This window comes from Coptis chinensis, chromosome 3 (assembly GCF_015680905.1).
Source record: "Coptis chinensis isolate HL-2020 chromosome 3, ASM1568090v1, whole genome shotgun sequence".
Taxonomy (NCBI): domain Eukaryota; kingdom Viridiplantae; phylum Streptophyta; class Magnoliopsida; order Ranunculales; family Ranunculaceae; genus Coptis; species Coptis chinensis.
The window spans coordinates 78,203,945-78,225,288 of NC_141458.1; the positions used below are offsets into that span (position 1 = coordinate 78,203,945).

A 21,344-nucleotide genomic window follows, 5' to 3' on the forward strand; every position below is an offset into this window, starting at 1 on the left:
CTCGGCGCACACACACACATCTCGGAGCACACACACAGGTATCGAGGTACACACACATCTCGAATTTGGATCAACGGCGAGATAACACGGTTACAGAGATGATCTCTGTACCCAGTTGTAGAGATCTCGAGTCCTTTAAGAAGAAACCAAAACCAGAACCACAAAATTAAATGATTCTTGGTTCTTACAACACTAATAACCAAACCATAACTGGACCATTGACACCCCTACACTGAATAATGAAAAATGTTGATTTACATAAAGATAATTATTCATCTTTGACTAAACTGTATTAGAATAACCCACCTTTGAGGGTAAGTAACTCAACAGAACTTTAAGTACACGAGGTAAACTATGTATAGGTTGGATGTATTGTTCATCCTTTTTCCCCTTCTTTTATATAAAAGGGAAAATAGGTACCTACCTATAGTTAAAAACAATTATAACTTCGCAGCACCTGTCAATATGTATTCCAGGAACCTATTATTGGGTATTTCTCTGTTAACAAAGTTACAAAGTGCTGATTCTTAACACTTCTGATTGTATGAAATGTGAAACTCTTTACCAGTGCTATGTGACTACATTGGACTGGAACCTATGACGATGACATGTAAGGAAGAAGTCATGTCAATTCAGCCACCACGAAGAGATTACATTCTTAATGAAGCGAAAAAATTGGTTTTGCCATAGTTGGGAGTCGAATGGCTTTTAGACGATTCTTAAGGTTGCATTTTATAATGCTATCAATTTTCTTCTCTGAAACCACGCACTCTTATTAAAGATATTAGTTGTTATTAGTTATTACTGCACGCTTACACTTAGCTGGTAAAATTGCTCGTCATATTTGGTTCAGGAAGTTGAAAACTGGAGTTTGATATAATAGATCGAGTAGTATATATTATTTTTTTTTTAATCACGAATTTAAATTTAAGTTGATCCGTGGGGTTGCACCAGCAAGACTGGATTCTGGAATGTAGTTACAGAAGAAAAACATTGGTGGGGCAGTGTTGTTTAGAGAAGGGAATTCTTGTGTCAGAATCTGGTCAAGTGGCTGTGAATGCATCAATGTTCATGGAAGTGAGGGAGGCATGTTTCCATGTTTACTCATATTTTTACCAAGTCACATAATTGGCATACTCGGCTCTTGCCAAAGCATCTCAAACGTGGTAAGCACCACTTTATGCATTCATGCTTCTAGGTCTGTTCGCACGTGAAACTCTTAGCACTGTTTTCACCTGAATGTTTTTTTCTTTTTTTATCAGGACATGTTTTTTTATATCGTTCTCTTTGCCATCATCACTTGGTTGAAAATTGGTCTTCTATAATCGTTCGGGGAAGTTTAACTGGGTCAATGGGCCCAGAATCCATTTAAGTATAACAGGATTCTGGATTGAAGTGGAAGCCATACATAGTGCTGGATCTATGATTTAGGGAACAACCAAATACGTACTTCAAGTTTCTAATGGATTTAACTTTTAATTCCGTACTTTTATGATTTTATCTTAAACGGGAACGAGTATGACGGTATGCTGTAATTGTACATTCTTTAGACTTCAAACTAGATTATCAAAAAAAAAAACTAGATTTGGTCTGACATACCGTATACTCAGCTTTGGCTTGCCACAAGTAAATTCTTTAGATTTCAAACCATGTACATTGTACATAACCATACCCTATTTCTTGGAGGTCTTGGTGAGTTAAATCCGGCCTTAATATTTGATGAAAGCCTGACAGTCTGAAACACATGGCCAAGTCTTCAAAAGAGGGAATGATCCCTAGATCCATTAAGCTTTTGGACTTGTTCAAATCCAGGACATTAGGGCACTCGGTATGACTGTCAATGAGCCCTTCTACAACTGTATTAACTTAAAACAACTCGTCTTTACGATCCCCTCGTTTTCATGCGAGTTTCTATACTTCACCAGTTGTAAAAAAATGTCCACTTTGCCATGAAACATAATACATGCATCTTAATATGGGGGCAGATTCTGAATGGTACAAAATACCACAAGAGATCCTATAAGAATATTATGATATTTGAAGTGAGGATTGTGGAAGAAAACTTGAGACTTTCAAGAAACAGAATGAAGATTGCTTATAGCCAGTAGATAAATATTATCAAACCCCACCAATGCTAAATTGCTACCTAGTTGGAGGACTTGGAGCACCGCTGTACCGGACCCAGTAATCAAACGAACTAAGATATCCCAGTGTATCAACTATTTTCTCAAATAGTTGTCATATGCCCATGACCTATTCATGATCAGAATTGTACCAAAAACGAATTGAAGATGTCTCACGACTGGACCAACATGGAGATTGGAAACATTTAGTATTTACTTACAAATTGTCTACAGTTACTGCCACAGCTTTAACTACCGTGAACAACCAAAAGTCCAAAACAAGGACAACTATTCATGAAAAATGGAGCATCCATCATGAAGATCGTCACCCAAGATGTGCTTGACCAGTAAACAGCGTTGAGAAGTCAGAGTTTAAGAGTTAACAAATTTGTTTATGGCTTTATGCATTAAGCTGTATCTGACCTCAGCCTAAAATATACAAGACACTCCTACCTTTGTCTTAACTTTTTTCAGTTGACAATAAAATGTAAAATGTACACTGGGTTTCTTACTCGTAAAGTCGTAAAGCTACAGTGTGCAAAAATTCTACTGTTACAAAATTTTCCCCTGCCAGTCATTTTCCCTAACAAACAATTTCAGTTTCCATTGATAAATACTAGAATAATGGCGCATGTGATGGACACTTTTTGACATATTGAAAACAACTGCCAGACTATGGACCACAAAGATCTGTTTGTTCCCCTAACCAAAAGCTAATAGTTGATCAAACAAAGATCTGTTTGTTCCCCTAACCAAAAGCTAATAGTTGATAAAACAAAGTAGGCAATTTGGGTACGTCCATATCAATCGAGCTGGAGTCCAGTCTGTAGGTGTCAAACGTCAAGAAAGTGAGAAACACATTCTTGATTAAGAACACGGTGTTTATTCAATGCAGCACATGAATTGACAATGAAGATAAGAGTTAGGACTAAAGTCATGTTTCTTACTTTCTTTACACATCTCATACATTCAGAGTTTTCAAACTTCAACTGAAACGAAAGAAGGAAAAACAGTGGAATAACTTTGGAGAAGTATTCCTTCCTTTCTGGTTATTCATGGAGCAAGATGAAGAAAATAAGAATGCTCTGAAAATATGTGTAACCGAATAATCATCGTGATAAATACTATAAGGAATCAAATTAAAGAAACAAATAAGTGTGATTAAAAGAAGACAATAAATAAATAAAACCCACAAAGCAGCAAGAACAAAGAAGAAGAATTGCTGCTAATAAGCACTAAAACACCTGAAAATATTATCACCATTCTTCGACATGAATAATCTCTCATCCCTATACATACATTTTCGCTGCAACCTACTTTGTCTCTCTCACCATTTTATTCACAACTCAAATATTCAATTTAAAATATGGAGAGATTTCTCCTTCTTTCCTTGTCATTCTCTTCTCCTCTTCTTTCATTCAACACCCGAAATGCATGCATTAATCGACATTATAGAGTATCACCCGAACCGCGGCACCAAATTCTGAAATCTGTTTCCATTCTATGTAATGCCGTCTTCGGCGATGAGAATCGCCCATGGTGATGAAACAATTGATAGACAAGTAAAAGAAGAGGAGAGAAAATTCTCAAAAGAATTAATAATATGGAGGTGGTGGTGGAGATGCGTATGGTATACTGACGACTGGTGGCAATGGGCCTTCATATACGGGTGAGGGTGGTGGTGATTGAGGCGGGGGAGGTGGAGAAGCATAGTGAATTGGTGGAGGTGGTGGTGAAGGTGATGGGGGTGGTAAGTGATGAACTGGTGGTGGGGGTGGGGAAGCCTCTTCACACGGTGGAGGAGACGGAGGTGGAGGTGGAGGTGGTTCTACACATGGAGGTGGTGGTGGTGGTGGTGAATGTGTAGGTGGTGGTGGTGGCGGTGGGGATGGATAAATAGGCGGTGGAGGCGGCGAATGTGGAGGCGGCGGTGATGAATAAATAGGCGGTGGTGGTGGCGAATGTGGAGGCGGCGGTGATGAATAAATAGGCGGTGGTGGTGGCGAAGAATAATGGTAAGGAGTTGGTGGGGGTGGTGACTTTAATGGTGCAGGGGGTGGTGGTGAATTTGGTGGAGGCGGTGGGGGTGATCTAACGCAATAAATTGGAGCTGGCGGTGGGGACGATGTTGGTGGAGGGGGAGGTGATGAATATATCAGCGGTGGGGGTGGTGGAGGAGATGGTGGCGGTGGGGGTGACATTGTTGGCGGAGGGGGCGATGGTGGAGGGGGCGAAAATACTGGTGGTGGGGGAGATGGCGGAGGTGGAGGAGGTGATAACAGTGGCGGTGGTGGGGGTGGAGGTGATAACAATGGTGGTGGTGGGGATGGTGGAGGCGGTGATGGTGGGGGTGGCGAAAATATCGGTGGAGAGGGAGATGGTGGGGGCGGTGAAGGGGGTGGGGGAGAAGGTGGCGGGGGCGAAAAAACTGGAGGCGGAGGAGACGGTGGTGGAGGCGAAACAACTGGAACTGGTGGTGGTGGGTAAATTGGTGCTGGAGGTGATGGAACAACAACAGGTGGAGAAGGAACAGGAACAAAAGGAGGTGAAGGAGGAGGTGGTGCAGGCAAAACAGGAAGAAAAGGAGCACAGCTAAATGAAGTGCAATCAACAGGCCTAGACAAGAACGACTTACATTGCTGAACTGATCTTTGAGCTGGCCTTCCAGGCAAACAATTTCTGCTGTCATCAAAATCATCCAAACTCAAACAAACAGGTGGTTCTCCAGTGAAGAAATTATATGAAAATGTGAAATTCTGCAACCTAGGCAACAAGCATATACTCCTAGGAATTGCTCCAGACAGCATATTATGTGCCACATTCAATTGCTCCAAACTCACCATCCCTCCAATTGTATCCGGCAATGGCCCCATCAATTCATTGTAACTAATATCAAACACAGTCAAATTCTTCAACAACCCGATCTCCGGTGGCAAACACGACCGAAAACCGTTATTCATCAAGATAATTTCGTTCAATGTATCAGACATGTTGCCTAGACTTGCCGGCACACACCCATGGAACTTGTTATTAGCAAGAACAATTACAGATACTGGTGAGTTTCCTAAATTATCAGGAAGGTCGAAATTGAACCTATTGTGATTGATAAAAATGGCGTCCAAATCTTTATCAAACAACTCACTAGGTATACCCCCTTCAAACTCGTTAAACCTCAGATCTAAAAACTTCAGTGATGGAAGTCGAAGGACTACTTCCGGAAACCTCCCCGCGAATCGGTTATTACTCAGATCCAATTCAAACAACAGCTTCAACTTGACAAACTTGTGAGGAACAGTTCCGCAAAACCGGTTCGAGTTTATATGAAACAATGCAAGATCAACAAGTAGCCCTAGTTCTTCAGGAAGGTAACCAGCAATATCAGCATGGTTTAAATCAATACCAGCTACTGTTTTAATGGTTTTATTGTCAGGTGCAGGAGCACAAAACACACCTGTGTAACTACACACATCAGATCCAACCCAATTACCAGTAATGTTCATTGGATCTGAAATGATAGCCTGTTTCCAAGCTTGTAATGCAATGTAAGCATTTTTAAGTCTTGGGTTTTCAAAAACAAGTGATGGGTCAACACTTATGTTTTCCCCTCTATCCCCAAACTCATCTCTGTAGTACAAAAGTTGCCTTTGCTTAATGTAGCTCACTTCAGCATCTGTAAGGTCACCATTTCTAGTAGTGAAGACATTTTGTGTACTAGCTAGTGAGTGAGATACATAGAAAAGAAAGAAAAATAAGCTTAAAGGAATAAGATCTAAAGAACAAGAAGATGAAGAAGTATGATACTTTTTCTTCATCTCACATTCAACATTGATGGGAGAGAAAGTTCTTAATGTTTCTTGATAGAAAAATAATGATATCAAGAAACAGTGAGATAAGGGTATGGGAGAAGAGAGGCTTTTGAGGAATGTGAAGATGAGATAGAAATGAGGATGGGTGTGTTCTGAATAAATTGTATAAACACTTAAAAATACAGCTAAACCACAGCTCAAATGCCACTAGTATTCATTCTCTTTTATCAGCGTCTCTTTTTTGGATTCTGGCTTTGAATATTATTCACATTCTACCTAACAGTGTATAGCTTAAAAGCCTACTAAAAAATTGTGACCACTAAATAATTCAAAAAATAATTATTGGCTTTGAATTAAAAAATGAGGATTAGAATATTAGGCTTTTGGAACGCCGGATTCGGCTTGATTTGTTGCAAGAAACGGACTTGGTGGAACCGTTGCCGGTTTTATCTATTTGAGGTGTTGGTCTCACGATTATGTTTGTTTTGAAGTGGTCAGTGTACGTGACACGTGGAGTTTAGGTGTCGGATCAGGTGATGTACTAGAGTTAAACGGTGCGTGAAATTACTTGAATTACCCCATACAAGTGAAGAAATTAGAGGGTAGTTTAGTCTTTTCGAATGAATGTGAGTGTGACCTATTAAGAAGGGAAGTGGGACTCACGCGGTGTCAGAAGAAAATAAAGGAGAAAGCGACATGATAGAAGCCCATGTGAGTGGGGCCCGGGTTCACGTCAGGCACGGCTGGATCGTCGGCTACTAACTAAGTGTGTGAGATTGAGAGCCTTTGTGGTGCACCGCGGTATCCGTGACTTTTACACCTTTAATATATTGTGCAAAGAGCATATTGCTAGCCCTACTCTCCTTTTTCTATCTAAAACCCTAAAATCAGGGTCTCAATTGGAATATCAAGAAGCCTTACACATTCTCATCCAAATCTAGAAGAATGGTGATGTAATAAATGAGTGGTGCCCTGGTGGTCCAACGCATTATGATCAAAATCCTCGGGATCTTCTTCTATGTTGGACAGATTGGGTTTCTCAAAATTCTACAAAAGAACACATAATTTGCTACAAAAGAAGTTCGGACACAATTTAACAGATATCATAATCTAAGGTAAAATTTCCCTAATCTTGAATTCTTGATACGATGTATATCTAGGTACTAATAAATCATATGGATTTGAAATATGTAATCTTAGTAATTTTTTTGTGCAAATTTAAATATTTTTATTCTTTTAGCTGCATACTTTTTGTAAACCACCATACATATATTGTGAGACATTTTTTAAAACTATTTTTTTTAACATTTTTTTTTTCTTTTTTTACTTGATAAGTTTAAAAATGTATTAAAAAAAGAAGAATGTATAGTGGTTTTAAAGAGAGTTGCATTATACCCTCCCAAATATTTATATTGTTGTTTTTAACAAAGATCTCCACTTTGAGATTTTCCTAAGGCAATATTAACTACAACATTTTCCAAATAAATTAAGTTAGATCAACATAAAAAGATTCAGTGAATGTGAGAACTTATCTTTTTTCAATAGTTTTTTTTAAAAAAATAAATATCTATTTGAACAAGAGAGTAAAACAATATAAAATTCGGGCATTCCCCGTTACCTTGAAACAAGGCCCAAAATATCGCCGATATATATCGTTTTTTTGTTACACCGATATGGATATATTCGATATATCTCAACCGAATATTGAATCCTTTTTTTTTTCCCAATATATATCGCAATTTCCGATATAACGATATATATATCAATCGATATATACGATATATCCGATATAAATTGTTGACTTTGACTGATATTGTTGACTTTGACCAAATATTGTTGATTTTGACCGATATATTGATGATATTTCCGATATAATCAACGATATTTCTTATATATCGGGTTTTGGGTACATCGAAATATTTTCCGAATTCAATATTTTGGGCCTTAAACCTTGAAAAGATAGCGCATTGCGTATCACTATACTAAAAATATTTTATAGAAAAAACGAAAAACAAAAAAATCAATTTCTTTTTGGGCTTGTAGGGCCACTATCTTTTGTTTTGTAATGGACTAGGGTATGCCCGTGCCGTACGGCACTGATAGAGTCGCCTGCGACGCTAACTTTGAAGAAGTAGCCTAAACTTGAACACACCCCCCTCCCCCGTTTTGATTCTATTATACTAGCTATTGTTCCATTTATGGTCAAGAATGATTATTAGGTTGAGAAACTCGACATCACACTAACTTGAACCACCTAAGGGGTAATTTGGATAGAACCTCCCCATTATTTTATGACTTTCCAATGTTTTGGATCATGTTAAAAGGCTGCAAGGACAATTCTCATTCAATAAATCCGGTAGTGATTTGCACAGATGTTCTAGACTCATTCATCTAAATGGACTTAAACATAGAAGAACACCAATTAAACCAAATGAAATAAGAACAATATGAGAAACATATAAATAATCAGACTCCCACAAGTGGTTTGAATGAGGACATCAAAACAGTACCAAAAAGAGCACCCACAAAAGTACGCCAAGTACAAAAAAAAGTAGCGAAAGTACAGATAACATTGTTGACAATCATAACTCTTCCAGAAACCCCATCCTCATTCGCCAATGTCAAGGTCATTATCATAAATCCCAAACCTTAAGGAAACTTCATCGAAGAAGTATGTAATTATCTATTTTAAATTCGTTAAATAGAGTGAGTAGGAAATACTATATATAATGAAGGGAAGAAGAGATTGACAATTTAGAAGTGAAACAATTAACGATTGTATTCACCTATAGACTCTTTTTAAGTTTTGGAACAAGCAAATATGTAACGCCCCAAAACTCAAACAATTACAAACCTATGACACGTGGTTTTTATAGTAAAATTTTGGCAGCATCTCCTCTGTATTTTTGATATTTCATAAATATAAACCTGTCATAACCTAAAAATCACAATCATATATTTCTCATTGGTTAATCCGGCATTTAACCGTCTCGATTGGATGACAAAGCGATCAAATAATTGGCTTACAAAAATGAGAGCACTTCAACATTATGACTTAGTGCGCCAAAGTATTTGAATGTCCCCGACTAATGCGGATCATCAAAGCACCTCGCATTACAAAGTCATTACCGAAAACACAAGTAAAATACATACATTCGAGTCCCATAACTATCAAAAGGTCTACACACCCTTAACAAATGATATTTACAATGTATACATATACCATATTTCCTAAAGTTTCCATTGGGGTAGTTCCATAAACGCGACTTTTCTGTAACAACACTAATAAATCAAAGAACAAACAATAGCCACCGAAATGCTACCGCACTAAAATACCTATAAAAGCGTGAGAACCAAATCAAAGCTCAAATCAATCAAAACTAATACTTTTCGACAAACCCAAAACCAAAAATAGAACCCTTAATAAATAAGCAAATAAATAAATGTGAATAACAACACCGGAAGAAGCTTAGACTAAACCTTTACATAGAAGAAAACAAATAATTCATCTCTCAAGCTAAACGATTTTAAAACGAATCAATCTTTACATGGAAAATCAAAGAGATTGAGTTATAAGAGAAGAGATGTTACCCTGTTTCACTGACTTGAGAATCAACAGAGATCACTAAGTTATAGTGATTGGCCAAGGTCCCATCACCACGTTCACGGATGAAAAAATTAAACAACACAATAAGTAGAGAAAGACCAGGGAAGGAAAAATGAAAAAATGAAAAGGAAAATATTCGAGAATCGCCAGAGATCACTAAGTTTGAAGATATGAGAATTGAAATTTCCTCGTTCACCTAAATACCATATAAACAGACGTCACCATTTAGTAGGAATTGAAATAGATTTGTATAGAACTATATATTCAGGTGTTGTAAGATCAAAAAAGAATAAATTAGGGAAAAAAAACTAACCAAGGTTCGCAAAAGTTCTTCAACTTAATCATCGACAAAATGTAATTACACACCAATTCGCAAAACCTACATAATTTGAACGAAGCAAATTAACCAAGTAAGAGCAAATACAAATGTATCAATTTGATGACTATAAATTCAATGAGTAACTACTCAACACGTGACTATAAATGAAAAGAACTTACGGATTATAGTAAGACTTCTGGGTAAACAAAGTTTGGGGTGTGACTTTCCGAATTTGGAGGGAGGAGAATACTGATTCTGTCTGAAGAAGTGCACCTTGATAGTGCGACATATAATTGACCGTGGCTGAAAACTTCAGTGCGAAGGTCAATCCCCACATACTTCACCGATTGTCCTTGTGACTTATTTATAGTCATTGCATAAGCAACACGCACAGGAAACTGTCTTCTTGTCATATGAAAAGGAAAATCAGAAGACGACGGTGACAAAGATATTCTTGAAATAAATGCATGATTGCCCGCTTTTTCACCAGTCAAAATTCTTACGAAAAGAACGTGAGGTCAACAGTGGACCACCATCAATCGGGTTCCATTGCATAATCCATCTTTGGGAGTAATATTTCGCAACAACATTATAGGACAACCAACTTTTAGGTTGAGACGAAACGGTGGTAGACCAGCTGGATCAAGTGAGTTTAGGTACTCATTTGGGTATTGATTAATATTGGTTGGATTCGATTTGCATCCTCGTCGCCAACTTTGTCCATGACTAGAAAGAGAGTACTTTTCCCCGGGAACATATTTAAAGCTCTTTGTATTAATATCATTGACATCATCATTGCATGCAGATAGAATTGTGCGCTCAGTTAAATATTCCGGTGTAACTGTGGTAGGTTGATTTAGCTGAGGATATGTAGTAGAAATGAGATCCTGAAGATTTGCACATCGATGAATTGTTGATGGTAGTTCAACTGTCTCGCTTGGGTCACTTCCTATCTAATTAACCAGAAAATAGTAATGAATATTAGTATGAATAAAAATAGTACAAAGAATGATGTAAATGAATATCAATATTAAGCAAAATAGTACAAAGAAAAATACACAGTTTGGTACCTCCATTAAGAAATTTGCGAACGCAATATTTGCAGAGTTTCCATTTTCCAATCGCATGTTTTGGGCAAGAGTTAGAACATGAATGTGACTCCAGAGGAAGGAAGACCGCAAGGAAGCACGCACAATCTGTTCTCGAACCCCTTTGGGTATAACTGGAAGGCATTGACGGAAGTCACCACCAAGTACAACTGTTAATCCACTAAAAGGTTTATTATTGTCGCGAGTATCCCGGTGTGCGATCAACTGCCTCCACACAAAACTTATTTTGCATTGGGACTTCATCCCAAATAATAAGTTTAGCTTCCCCTGAATGATTCGGCATGCATTGAATTCTTACTAAACCCACAAACAGAGGTATCAAGAATATCTAGTGGGATGCGAAAGGTCGAAAGTGAGCAGTACGACCGCCAACCAATAGTAATGAAGCTATTCGGATGAAGCGACCATAATAACAATATGCCCCTCAAAGCCACGACACGTAGCGGCGATTGTGTTGTAAACAAAAGTTTTTGCTGCTCCTCGCTGCTCCATTCAAAAGAAGAGTTTCCCTAGATTTTGGGAAACAGAATCTATCATCGTTTGATATGAAAAGCGTTGCTCTGCATTTAGGAGAACCCCATTTGCCATGTGCTTTTGCATTTTGAGGATCAAACCGAAATTGTCGCTGGTCCCATATGAGTCGGTTTGCAACAACTAAGTTCCATCTTGTAGTTAACGAGGCGTGGCATTAGAGGGAAATTAGCCGGTGATTTACCGACTCTATCAAAATCTCATTTAAGAGAAATAAACCATAATCTTGCACTTCAAGCCAGGGTAGGTTCGGAATGTTGAACATTGTCGCGAAGTTTATGTGGAAGGTCATCACATATATTTTCCCAAAAATCATTCCACAATGTTTGGGGTTGCAAAGGATTGCACTCTGCGAGAATAACACAAAATAGTCGGGCGAAGATGATATCGGTCCGCATTTAATGAAGCTTCCTATAGACATTGCACCCATTCATTTGTCATCTTCTAGAAGTCCACGGCAACACATGCATCTTTAAAAGTTGGAAGGGGAGGACCATTACCAATCCTTTTCAGATCATCAAATGATTGAGGTCCTTTTACAACAGTTAGAAGTAAGCGTAGGTAAAATCGCTCACCGGAATTAGGACTGGCAAAATACATTCTACCAATAGCAAATTTTTCCTCTCGTATCCTTCTTGTCCAAGTCTGAGATTGTTTGTTCCAGACATAGTATTCGGGGAACTCTTGATAAGTGAGGCTTCTTGCTCTTAAATCTGATGCACAACAATCAAAGAAGGCAGTCAAAGTTGACTTTTGGTGCTCCGCCCTTGATAGTATATCATGTATTGGTTCATCAGCTTTATAAACTACGCGGTGCATTCCAGGGAGATGAAGCGTGTTTATAACTGTGGAATCTCCTCATGTAGATGGAAACTTAATAATCTCCAAACTGCTTCCGGTGGGCCAATGTATCTCGCATCCAAGTATTGTTGGATCTCATCCAACTCATTCAACACTATTGTTGTCATGTCATGCCCTTTAAATATATACTTGTGAATGTATTTAACACAACGGATCCCAGCACAAACTTCGACATTAATATGGAAGTTGAACATCTTAGAAAGATAAGGATTATAAGGAACAACATCCTTGTTATCAACTGTATGCCCCCTCACAATATATGATCTACCGTTGTCACGACGACGGTAGATAGGATATCCATCTTTATCCATGATGGTAGCATCTGCAAAAGTCCGGGGATAGTGATGCTTGCATCTACCATTTACCATGCACGGAGAGTTAGGATTATTTAGTCCACATGGACCATGAACCATACATGTGAGGACGGTCTGAAATAACTCAGGTTCGGTTTCTGGATCAGGAAACTCTGCACATACAATGCGATCAACTTGAGCAGGTATACGGATCTTGTCAGAATGTCAAAGATATATAAGTGCATGCATATGGGGCAACCCAGCGTTTCGGAACTCAATGGTGTAGACATGTGCAACGGCAAATTACCAAGCACACCTTTCTTTTTAATTTCCTTCATCAAGGCCCCTTCGCTTTAGTTCAAAGACCGCGGGCCACGACCTCCGGTCGATGAGTTGCAGATTTGGTGCTCGGACAATGCCTCAACAACTTCGCCCCAAAGGCGGATTTGTAGTCATTGTGAGAAATATATCAGGATGCTTATTGTAGCGATGTGATGGCCATTGAATCTGAAAAATTTGAACATGTGCCTAGGGCTGCCGACACAAGATGCTGGTAAGACCACTCGTCTTCCAATCTAGTTTGGGTCGAAAGCTTCAGCTGCAACATCAGTGATACCTTGATAAAGTTCAGCCCAAAGCTTGTCTTGCTGTAACCTATAATATCTCATTTTGTTCTCGTCGATCCACGCCCATCCATCCACCAAAAACTCTTGAAACAGTTTGTGCCCGCGTAAGATTGCAGAATATTCTCCAAGGCGTTCAAATATCCGATAAGAGTAGAAATCCATCTGTGTCAATCGGTCATTAGTATTTGAATGCCTCATATCAGGTGACCACCCAAGCTCTTCGTAAGGAAACATTAGCACATAATGAAAAGGCAAGTAAGCTGGATGACATTCACTGATCTGCATGAATTCTTGCCCTCCTTTAAGATATATCACAATATCCCTCATATTATTACGCTCGCTGCCATCCCCAGGTAAAATGACAAAAATCTCATCTGCGGTTGGCAAGTTGTAACGACGTCTGTCTCTAGTAGCACTGTAATGCAAATAAGCAGGTACATTGAAGTTCTCACCATGTTGAAGAGAGGCAGATCTAAGAACATCGTATGCATGGCGAAAAGTAGCAGAGAAGCAATTATACTGGAGCATAGTTGCATGAATTATCTTCAGAACATCTGTGTTCAAATGGGGATTACGAAGTTGACGTATATCCAATGCAGCACTGGGATCATATATGTAAAGTTGAGAGTAAGTTGGCTGCCGCCCAGTGTCAGGAATTAGAGATCCAGTTCTATGACGCAACTGACCATGTATAGTAAAAGGCCTTGGACCTCGTCCAGTAAAGACACGCTCATTTCCTCCAAGGCTCGTAAATGCGAAAGCTTGGTTGTATTGTCTCATGTACTTCCGAAATGACTTTGACTTGCGATCATTTCCATCATATAAAGCTTTAAGGGCTGGAGGTAATGGCCGTAGTGGAGGCAATTTGACTTTCCCTTGCAAACAACAAGTCCCGAATCGAGGACGTGATAATGATGAATCTTTTAGTCGTTCATCCATCCAATGGAGTGCACTACAAAATGGACACTGAATATCCATTCTCCCCAATGAGTGTCTTCCTTGTTCAATCAGATGGTTAGAAACAATATTGTCAATTTCGTCTTCATCATCACTTATGTCAGCATTATTAGCAGAAATTGGACGGTCAAAACCATTATTGTGAACCTCCTCACAATATTGTGCAGGATCCCCAAATGGTTGTTGTCTACAAGAGAAATAATTGTATATATTTAGACAAAGGTGCCATTTTTTTGGTATTCCAATTTCAATAAGTGTGAAGAAGTATACCGCGAATTTCGGTTAGTTGATGATGATGCAGAAGCTGCATTTGTCGAATGTGATATTGGATGGACAAAAGATGAGGTAGAAGACTGCAGATTCGGCGTCTTTCGCTTGAAGAAACTTGTGATGTTAGGTAGGATCTTATGGTAACCAAACCACAAAGAACCAAGAGAAAGATGTAATAAACCCGCATTACTAACCTTGCATTTTGGTGAGGCGGTGTTGGTACAAAGTTCTCATTGGTTGAATGTGGAATTGCATGAGGTAAGGATGAGGAAGCGGAAGAGATACATGTCTTGCAATGAAACTTGCAATGGTGAGTTATATATAGATTTTGATTAAGGAAAACTACTAAGTGAAGTACTCGCGTGTTGTTTTGAGCCGATGAATCAGCATGGGTACTTGATGTGACCGTTCTTCGGGGGCGTAAATAGCCTTACGGGATTAAGGAATGATAAAGATTTCGAAGAGACTCGAAGAAGAAAGAGCGTCGGTATGGTGTTGCATGAGGTGTAACTGGACTATTATGTGTTTGATGCTTGTCAGCTTGAAGTGGAGTTTGTGGAAGTGAATGAGAACCATTCAATGTTGAACCTTGTGCACCTTGGATGGTGAAGTTTGTGCTGCCAATTAGTTTAGTGCTCCTCTCTCTTTCCCTTCGAGCACGCTGTCCTAGTATTCTATTTGTTATCTGCACCTAATTATAAGTATAATCAACCGAATAGATTGGGAGAAAGAGGAATGCATGGATAATAGCAAAGATGGCAATTAGTATTAAAATTAGAAAACACGAAATGTAAAGATATGAAGAAAGTAGTGAAAGGTAATAAGTGATCGAAGACTCAAAGGCAAATTATAAATGAATAGATGGATGACCACATACAACACAATTGGTGGGTAAATATTATACATATAAGCAGGCATTAAATGGAAGTTATTAAATAGTAGTGAATTTACTACAATTATAGTGTACAAAAACACCTTTTGGACAATGCATGAGCAATCATAGTATTATTTTAATTAAAGCTCATCTTACATGAGAACCGGATGAAGGGGGAGAAGTGTTTGAAGTGGAGTGTGGAAGTGAAGGAGAGCCATTCAATGTTGAACCCATTAGTTGGTGGTCAATGACATGATGTGACTACTTGTGCACCTTGGATGGTGAAGTTTGAGTTGCCAATTAGTTTAGTGCTCCTTTCTCTTTCCCTTCGAGCACGCTGTCCTAGCATTCTATTTGTTATCTACACCTAATTATAAGTATAATCAACCGAATAGCAAATATGGCAGTTAGTATTAGTGGAATGTAAATATATGAATAAAGTAGTCAAGGATAATAAGTGATCGAAGACCCAAAAACAAAAGCAAATTATAAATGAATAGATGGATAACCACATGCAACACAGTTAGTGGGTAAATAGTATACATATAAGCAGGCATTAAATTGCAGTGAATTTACTACAATTATAGTGTACAAAAACACCTTTTGGACAATGCATGAGCAATTATAGCATTACATTTTAATTAAAGCTCATCTTACATGAGAACTGGATGGCGGGAGATGAGATAGAGAAACACTATCCACGATGGTAATTTGCACATTTATAAAGCAAAAGAAGAAATAAGACAATGCAATATACATAAGCAATAAAGTGTAGAAAAATAAATAAGGCAATGCAACTTAGCATAAGACAATGCAAGCAAGAACTACCTGGAAGCCAAGAGGCGGTTGAAGATTGAGCCTATCTTGGGGGGCAACAAAGACATGTTTGTTTTGGTTTGAAGGTTCCTTAAAGTAGAATTCGAACGGATGAGGAGGGCGACAGAAACTCTGAGTACTTCCATAACATTTACAGGCTTCGACAAGGAGCTGCGCTGATCACTGAACTACAAACAGAGGAGGGGGTTTCTCTGAAGAACCAGGATCAGATCAAACATTACATTGTGGAGTTCTACAAAAAAAATTTTTAAGCATCTCCTGTCACGCAGGATGACTATCTGATGGGTCTAATTCCTAGACTCATAACTCAGGATGACAATTTTCACCTCTCCAAAACCCCGAATTACTTGGAGATTGAGAAAACAGTTTTTTAGCATGAACTCAAAAGCGGTCCTCGTCTGGCGGCTTCCAAGGGCATTTCTTCACCAACTGCTGGAGTATTATAAAGGTGGACATCTGCCTTGCAGTCCAATCTTTTTTCACCAAAGAAGATCCTCCCAAATGGCCTTAACTCCAATTTTATCACTCTTATCCCTAAAAGAGGAGTGCAAGGAAGCTTAGTCAATTCCGGCCCTATCTGTATGGGAAACTTCCTCCTCAAGATAATTACCAAGTTGATGCAAAAGAGACTGAATGGGATTGCGGATAGAATCATAACAAAGGAACAAGTGGGTTTCGTACCGGGGAGATGCTCTCAAACTAGTATTGCTCTAGCTTCGGAACTTATGAATGAACTGGAATTCAAGAGACAGGGGGGTAACATTGCTATGAAGATTGACATTTCACAGGCTTATGACACCATGTCGTGGGATTTTCTCTTCAGAGTTTTAACTACCATGGGCTTCTCACAGGGGTGGATTAAGTGTCTTCACACTATCTTTCACTCTGCTCAAATCTCAATCATGGTGAATGGTGGTCCAGTAGGATTTTTTCATATGGAAAGAGGCCTTAAACAAGGCGACCCTTTATCTCCTCTGCTGTTTGCTTTGGCTGAAGACGTTCTGAGTAGAGGCTTGACGTATCTAACTTCAAATAGCATAATCAAGCCTATGGTGGCTCCAAGAGGGTTCCCAGCCCCTAGTCATTTATTGTTTGCGGATGATATTATCATCTTTGCGAATGGACATATTGCAGGGATCCGACATCTCAACTCACTACTGGACCGATATCAAGCGGCATCAGGCCAGTGCATGAACAAAGCGAAATGCAAGATCTTCTTTGGGGCTTTCTCTCATCTCAGGAAGGTCAGAATCCTTCGAGAGCTAAATATTTCGGAAGGCTCACTACCGGAAAAATATCTTGGTGTCCCCCTAACACAAGGAAGAGTTACTAAGTCTATTGTCTATCCTGTTCTGGATAACATAAAGAAAAAGCTTTCGAGTTGGAAGGGGCGTATGCTATCTTTTCAGGGAAGGAGTGTTCTGATTAAGGCTGTCATCAGCAGCATTCCCATTTACAATATGTCCATTTATAAATGGCCATCTCTTATGATCAAGGAAGCTGAAACTTGGATTCGAAATTTTTTATGGACAGGGGATGCATCAAAAAAGAGAGCAACGACGGTTAGCTGGGAAAAGGTCTGCAAGCCTTACGAGGAAGGTGGTCTTGGCATTAGAAGATTGAAAGACATCAACAAATCCATGTTGATGAAGTTAGCCTGGAAATTTTTAAGCGAAGACGATGATTTTGCAAAGTTCATGCAGCACAAGTATAAAAACAGCAGGGGTGACCTTATTGAGTACCATAAAAGGTCTTCGGTGTGGGGAGGCATCAAAGAAGCACTCACGGAGATTCTACCTCGGTCGAAATGGGTGGTGGGTAATGGTGACAAGATAGACGTATGGAGAGACAATTGGCTACAATCTTCTTCTCTCAAATCTATTCTAAGCCTTAGTTCGCATAATCTAAGGGGCTGCACTGCCAAGGTGAGCTCGCTCTTGATAAATAATGACTTGGTCATTCCAAGCCCTCTCTCTTCTCTCCTTGGCGTGGCTGGTATAAACACATTGGGAGTCCTTAGAGATCGCTCACAACCTATAGACTACCTGGTATGGTGCCCCGATCTCAAGGGCATCTTCTCGTGTAAATCAGCGCATGAGACTATCAGGAAGCATAGGACCAGAATTGCTTGGCATAAGCAGGTGTGGAATTCCTATATACACCCGAGAGTTGCTGCTACTGCCTGGAAGGTCCTCAAGGGATGTGCGGCTACAGATGATGCCATGCAGAGAAAGGGTGTCCACCTAGTCTCTATGTGTAGATTGTGTAGGCAGCATGGCGAAACGCTGGAGCATATTTTATGGGAGTGTCAATTCTCTCTACGGACACTCTCGGAAGTGAGCGCAAGTAGATTTGATTTATGGACACTTTACTTCCTTCTCACCGCTTATAATCCGGGCGACAATGTGGAGTGTGAGACTCAAGCACCTATGGACTGCAGCTCTCACCGGTGGTATGGTAGTGATATGGAAGCACAGAAACCAAATCAATTTTGAGGGCAAAAAGGCGAATCTGGATGAGTGTAAGCGTTCGATACAATACCACATTTTCTCTACTGCGCATCTCTCCAAGGCAAGTAACAACTCTTCTTTTAGAGATGCGGCTACCCTTAGAGCATGGAATCTAACTAATAGACCAAGAGCAGCCCCCACCACTAGGCAGTGTACTTGGGTTCCACCAGAACGAGATTTTATGAAGCTGAATACGGATGGTGCGGCATTTGGAAACCCAGGGCCCTCGGGGATTGGAGTCACTTTCGAGAGATTTTGAAGGGTCCTTTTAAAGCCTCTTTATGCCAAAATATTGGGAATGGATCAAATTTAGAGCTGAATGCTTAGCTATCCCGGAGGGAGTTGAATTAGCAATAAAGAAGGGGTGGGTAATGTTATGGGTAGAAGCGGACTTCGGAACCGGCGATCAAAGCTTTTGCAATAATAGTCTTTGCGAAGATGGAGATGGAGAAACCGCGACGATGCTTGAGGTATCGATCACATCGACCTTGCGAGAAGCCAATTTCTCGGCAGATGGAATTGCAAAAGCTGGAGTGGCTTTGCAGCCTAACGAAAGGATAATCTATGAGGGCAAACCACCATGGGTACTACACTGGGAGTCTCCCTTCCAGCAGTTTTTTAGATTTTAACTTTTGTGTACATCTCGAAATCACACAAGATGGTTTTGGATACACCGAGCTTGATCATGGTGGGACTTTTTAGTCCTCGCCACAAAATTTTGTAATTTTACCCGTTTTTAATACTATTTCTACTTAACAAGCAAAAAAAAAAAGGTTCCTTAAAGGAGTCCATAGGGCATTTTCCTTTGTCAAGAATTGGTTGCGTAGGAAGCTATAAATATTTGAAAGAGAGTTCAAAAACATGATGTGAAACCAATAAGAGTGTTAATATAATTTGGGTAACTCAAAGTATGTTAATAGAAGTTATCAATAACGTATATTGTTGATTGTAATACCTGGGAGCGAGCAGGTCGTTGAGGAGTAGGTGGCTGAAGGTAGAGTCCATCTTGAACTGGAACATAATTATTGTTTTTCTTGCAAGGGTCCTTATAAGGGTCCATTGGACGTTTACCCTTATCTATGGGATCCTGTAGAAACAAATAGAAATAGCTAGATACTCAATAAAATCTGTAGAAACAAACATAAAAAGGATGGGTAGGGATAACATACCATTGAGAGGAAAATCTGCAACAAAAAAAATGGTGCTAAAAAAAAAAGACAAAGCAATTGATTATGTACTTGATCGCCTTTAATCAAAACCTAAAGGCAACTTAAAAACACACTAAATCAGTAAATTGATTAGTACATGTTCTATCCGAACAATCATAGATAAACGAAAAAAAGAATTTTCTTGTTCATAACCATCATCTCTTATATTGCAATCGAATAGTGTTAACACCTATGTCTCCACCATGAGACACCCCCAAGGAGTAGAGTGGAATTATGTGGCCCCTATCCAAACCCACGGTCACATTCCTCCACGGGGTAAACTTCTTAACTTATATAGAAAGCACTGGACTCCACCGGTTGTAAGCTCAATTAATGTAGGCTAGTTGGCACTTGGGCTTAAGCCTAGGCAAATTTTTCAGGAAAAAGTCCATCAACATCCCATGTAAGTTACTTGCTTCATCATAACCTGACCCATCAGAATTCTTGTTTTCTCTCGCTTTTATAAATTTCAACTGTCACATCACTTATGGTGGAAAATTTTCCCTCCATAAGAAAGAAAGAGTTTTACTTAGATTAATTGAGTGACATCTAACCCCCTATATTTTAAAACAATAGAATTAACACATTTAAAATACTTGACTAAATTGAGTACTAAAAACATATAACTACACGGGACACTATTGAGGTGTCATCTCGCTCTTATTTTGCTTTTCTCCAACTCAAAGTTTCATTTTTTTTAACCAAAGACAAAAAAAATACATTTCAAACTTTAGGAGAACTAACATAAATGTTGACCGTTTAAAGGTTCTAAAAGGTTTCCTTGCTTACCTTCCAACTCTAGCTCCTATGCGCCCATGAGACTTTTTGGAGAACCGGTGAGTATAATGAGCTGAAGTCCCAAACTACAAAGGGTTGAACAGGTTTGATAAAACAAAATAATCACACATTACGTTAAAGAATATTTTCTGAATAATTATTAGTTGGAAGTCCACTCTATAAGGGATACATACATATTTAACATTGCCTTTAACATTTCAGCATACACATAGTAGAACTTTGATTACTATACTCAAAAGTCATTCCAATCTTCAAGCTAGACAAAAAATCACTGCCATTTGTTCGAGTTTAAAAGAAGGTGGACCCTAAAGAAGAGCATGTGGAAGACAATCCAATATCCTCATGCATTTTTTAAGGACAGAAGTTTCTCTAAAAATCTTGGTGATTTTTGAATCTTGTACAAGTCAACATTGTAAGTGGGAAGAGCCTAAAAGCCGAAAGGACCACATATCAAGGACCAAAATATCGATATCGGTTAATATATCGGTGTACCCAAAAACCGATATATATCTATTTTTTTTGTGACCAGTCCAAAGCAAGGCCCAAAATATCGATATCGATAAATATATCGGTGTACCCAAAAACCGATATATATCGGATATATCCATTTTCAAG

At 39.0% G+C, this 21,344-nt stretch overlaps 2 protein-coding genes and 1 long non-coding RNA gene across 3 annotated transcripts; all 3 read right to left on the minus strand.

The window, feature by feature from the left end:
* Window positions 1–3,262: 3,262 nt before the first annotated feature.
* Window positions 3,263–6,274, minus strand: LRX3 (Leucine-rich repeat (LRR) family protein). The gene has a single exon (XM_086602772.1). It carries the CDS (start codon window positions 5,933–5,935, stop codon window positions 3,719–3,721), a length of 2,217 nt encoding a protein of 738 aa, XP_086458898.1. The 5' UTR covers window positions 5,936–6,274; the 3' UTR covers window positions 3,263–3,718.
* Window positions 6,275–12,334: 6,060 nt separating this feature from the next.
* LOC147510953 (uncharacterized) lies at window positions 12,335–15,725 on the minus strand. Its single transcript, XM_086598308.1, has 4 exons — window positions 15,642–15,725; window positions 14,503–14,636; window positions 13,266–14,419; window positions 12,335–12,822 (listed from the first exon to the last, which is right to left on the minus strand). Exons 1-4 carry the CDS (start codon window positions 15,723–15,725, stop codon window positions 12,335–12,337), a joined length of 1,860 nt encoding a protein of 619 aa, XP_086454434.1.
* A 3,768-nt stretch (window positions 15,726–19,493) lies between these two features.
* Window positions 19,494–19,920, minus strand: LOC147510954 (uncharacterized). Its single transcript, XR_015216903.1, has 3 exons — window positions 19,893–19,920; window positions 19,679–19,810; window positions 19,494–19,554 (listed from the first exon to the last, which is right to left on the minus strand). It is a non-coding gene; the product is annotated as an uncharacterized LOC147510954 (long non-coding RNA).
* Window positions 19,921–21,344: the final 1,424 nt, after the last annotated feature.

What these genes read in the sequence shown, in the direction of transcription:
- LRX3 (XM_086602772.1), bottom strand. Translation starts at nt 5,935, where the DNA reads ATGAAGAAAAAGTATCATACTTCTTCATCTTCTTGTTCTTTAGATCTT.
- LOC147510953 (XM_086598308.1), bottom strand. Translation starts at nt 15,725, where the DNA reads ATGCTAGGACAGCGTGCTCGAAGGGAAAGAGAAAGGAGCACTAAACTA. An exon ending in TCACCATCCAAGGTGCACAA is followed by an intron (nt 14,637 to 15,641) that starts GTAGTCACATCA and finishes GGTTACCATAAG; the next exon opens with ATCCTACCTAACATCACAAG. An exon ending in TCAACTAACCGAAATTCGCG is followed by an intron (nt 14,420 to 14,502) that starts GTATACTTCTTC and finishes TTTCTCTTGTAG; the next exon opens with ACAACAACCATTTGGGGATC.